This window comes from Myotis davidii, unplaced genomic scaffold (genome assembly GCF_000327345.1).
Source record: "Myotis davidii unplaced genomic scaffold, ASM32734v1 scaffold4584, whole genome shotgun sequence".
NCBI classification, from domain to species: Eukaryota; Metazoa; Chordata; class Mammalia; order Chiroptera; family Vespertilionidae; genus Myotis; species Myotis davidii.
In genome coordinates, this window is record NW_006295086.1 from 5,418 (window position 1) to 9,255 (window position 3,838).

At 42.4% G+C, this 3,838-nt stretch overlaps 1 protein-coding gene across 1 annotated transcript in view; it reads right to left on the reverse strand.

Moving 5' to 3' along the window:
• Window positions 1-3,838, reverse strand: part of ZNF185 (zinc finger protein 185 (LIM domain)) — a 49,571-nt gene that overhangs the window by 5,291 nt on the left and 40,442 nt on the right. The window contains exons 19-21 of the mRNA XM_006769698.2: window positions 3,593-3,673; window positions 1,418-1,489; window positions 1,257-1,296 (exon numbers count right to left, since the gene is read on the reverse strand). Coding sequence (XP_006769761.1) covers window positions 1,257-1,296; window positions 1,418-1,489; window positions 3,593-3,673 — 193 coding nt within the window. The remainder of the gene's footprint in view (window positions 1-1,256; window positions 1,297-1,417; window positions 1,490-3,592; window positions 3,674-3,838) is intronic.

Consider the following 3,838-nt stretch of genomic DNA (forward strand, 5'->3'; position numbering starts at 1 on the left):
TAACAAACTACAACGTTCATTAATGACTGATTACTATAATCGTGTTGCATTCATTTCCCTTACGTGCCTTACCAGCAGGCACGCCATTTCTCTCCAGTAATAATAGCAGCAAATATTTTAGCAGCCGACTGCCACATCATTAGTCTTGTACTGACTTGTTTGGTGTGCGCAACAGGAAATATTTTGCTTTCAGAGAACAAGAAAAGTAGGTTTATTTGCATTACACTTATTAATTTATGCAGTTATTCGTGTCTGGTAAATTAATGTTTAAGAAAAAATAATTTTTATTAAAATGTTCTATTATTTTATGTTCATGATTACTCATTTATTCCAGCCCTTTGTATTCAGCATGTCTCTATTGAAATAAACCTATGTATCTATGAAAATTGAAGCTTTTGTTTTTTTTGCGGCTCACATAAACTTAAACCTTGTTTATTTGGCCTGTGTTAGCCTTTGAGTTTGACATGCCCTACCTGGCCACCTGTCTTGATGGCACTTCTGTTCATGCCTGGGACAACTGAGCCCTGCCTCTCAGACCATACATTTTTGGACTCCTATAATACTTACTGTGTGACTTAAGACACGTTATTTATTCTTTCCAGACCTGTTTTCTTCACTGTGACCTGAGTAAACTTCATCTCTAAGGTTCCTTGCTCCCCTATGCCAAGAATTGAAAAATTCTTCTTGGCCAGGTGGTTCAATTGGTTGAGTGTTGTTCCACACCCCAAAAGGTTGCAGGTTTGATTCCTGACCAGGACACATTCCTAGGTTGTGGGTTCAATCCCCAGTCGGGGTGTGTATGGAAAGCAACCAATCAATATTTCTCTCTCTCCTTGATGTTTTTCTCTCTCTCCAAAATCAATAAAAAATATTTTTAAAAAAGAAAAATAGGACTTCTTTTTCATTAAGATCATCCCATGATGGCTGTCATCTAGTGACAGCTTTTGAAACTGCTGAATGAGATGCTCTCTGCACCTTCATTCATTTCAAATGAATGGTTCTTTCTGACTCTTTTCTGGATTCTCGATGAGAGCAACTCACTTTTCTTCATTTCCCGCCCATCTCTCTCTTTCGTAGTTCTTTTCCTTCTAGTCAGATTTGCAAGTTCATGAAGTGACCAATTGGGTTCTAATCCCAAGGACCACTCTTGCTGACATGAGCCCCTTGTGCTTTCCGACACCACCATGTCCTTTCTCAGAAGCCCTTTGTGTCTACCCTCCAGTCTTAGATGGGTTGAAGGCTTTAGTTGACACTACAGTGACATCCCTATAAGGGATGTACAGTGGTGTGACGCATCTGAAAGTGGATCAGAAACAGTAAAACAGGACACAAGAGCGATCGGACTTAGTGTGGAAATCTCCTTCAACTGTTTCTCCTCTGTAGACCTGTAAGCTCCCTGGTAAGACAGAAGACTCACCTCTCAGAGTATGGCGTGCTGTCATATGTGGGTTTCTTCTCCATGTCGAAGGAGTCCTCAGTATTGCTGATGCTGCAGTGGTGGTAAAGGAAGACGATGGCAAAAAATGAGTGCCAGGTAACTACCACAGTCACAAGTGGGATGCTTTTCTTATTAACACAGTGACCACAAGCTGAGACATGACTCTGCATGGCCAGCTATCATCTGTTATGCAAAACGGCAGGGGGAGCTTTAAACTTGGTGCCAAGGAGGCACAGTTCTCTTGGAGAAAAGCCCTTGCATGGGGGGCAAAGAGGATCTGCCACGGTGAAGCATGGCTCTGATTCTTGAGGCTGTGTATACCATGAAGGCCCCCAATTCACTGACCAGTAGAAAAGGAGCAGAGCTTTTCTCCCCATATACCTGTGTGAGCTGTAATGTGACAGTCACCAGGAGCCCACTCATAGCAGAAATTAGACACTACAGATGGGAACAAAGAAAACATTCTGACATATACCTGTGCTTGGGTTATAGGAAGTGAGATTTTTTTCCTTATTCATCATCGTTTTTCAATAACAAGACTTTTTATAATACAAACTAATGGTTAGAAGATACTAGTAAAACCACTGCCAGTGAAGGACTACTAATTGCAGTCCCTGTGGTATGCTTAGTGTAGCTGCCATTCTCACAGGAGCGATATAATAATCCCCTGAGTTAGTCATGAAAACTGACTCAGAGGCTAAGTGACCTGCCTAAGGTCACACCCAAAGGAAGTGGTGAGCTAGAGTTTCAGCCCAGGCTCTGATTTCTTCTGAGAATTAAGCTTATCTCAGAGCCTCCTGAGGCAAAAAGGGAAAACACAATGGACTGGACAATTCTCACTATCCAATCAAGAAGTCTACTGGCTTGTCATAAGACCTACCATTTTGACTGGATGTTAAATTCAATATTAAAATTAATTTGTCAGAGTTTAGGAAATAAATTTAACAGAGTAGTGGGACTGGGAGAAGAAAAAAGAAAGAAGGGACAAAGTTCAGTCAGGTGACACTCATAGAGGCAGATGCTAGATGGCAAAGGCAGCTCCCTTGGGAGTGCTGGAGGTTTTACATACATTATTTCTAAATTCAAAGCCTCTCTGAACAAAGCTACAGAGATAGAAAATAGATCAGTGGTGGCTAGGGGCTGTGTGGCTGGTGGTGTGGAGAGTTGCTAACGGGTACAGGGTTTCCTTCTGGGGTAATGAAACGTTCACGGGGAACTGGATAGTGCCAATGGTTGCACAACATTGTAAATGTACTAAAAAAAACCACTGGACTGTGCATTTTAAAAAGTGAAATTTATGATATGTAAGTTATATCTCAATAAAGCTGGTGAGAAAAACCACCCTAAGGAGTTACAGAAGAAGAAACTGAGGCTCAGAAAGGTTGAGTATCTTGACTGAAATAATTCAGCCACTGGGGGTTTGAGGTGGGGCTTGAACATGACGCATGGTCATCATTTCATAGCACCAGTGAAAACTGGTTCAGCATCCCCAGAGGCCCAATCCTGAAGTAAGACCAGGATGCTTCTCTGTTTCTAAAATCCTCACCCTAGCAGTGAGATGGTGTGTCATAAAAAATATTCCCGCGGGGGATGCTGTCTCAGTGTAGGTTGTTTTCATTGATGTGGCACAGGGGAAACCCTCACATGGCTTCAGGAAACAAGAAGATAAAGAGATGATGAGTAAAATGTTATACACATATCAGGACCTACAGTCGACTGTGTGTTCAAATGAGGCAACTTGGCATGCTGGAAAGAGCGTGGGAACTGAAGAGAGGATCCCTATGTTCTGGAGCAAGATGAAATTAACTACATTGTCTTGTAAGGGCCCTGCCATTTCTGTAAAGAGTGATACCCTCAGTATTTCACAAAAGAAAGCTTGTAGTTATCAAGAAACAAAGACAGGCAGAAATAGGTGGCACTGGAAGTGGAGAATAAGATGCATTAATGATAAAGGGGGAACACAAAGGCACTCAGGAAGAACAGCTGGAAATGCATAAATCATGTCCATAGGCAATTACATCATTCATGCATTCAATACACAGAAGTAACTCTGGGCCAAGTCCTGATTGAGGTACTGGGAATGCAGGAATGAGGACGCCACAGGGCTCCGCAGGAGAAGGCCATGACATGAAAGATTCAGGGACTTGCTCTTACCTGCTGTAACGTGGAGACATCAGCTTCCCGGAAGATACCTCACTAACATTCATGTACTCCTTCACGAAGAGAATCCCTTTGCTGTAGAAGGAGCACAATGGAACAGAAAGAGGTATACTGGCCTCTGGCTAGGTAGCTCAGTTGGTTAGAGCATCGTTCCGATACAGCAAGGTTATGGGTTCGATCTCCAGTCAGGGCACACACAAGAGTCAACCAATGAATGCATAAATAAGTGGAACAACAACT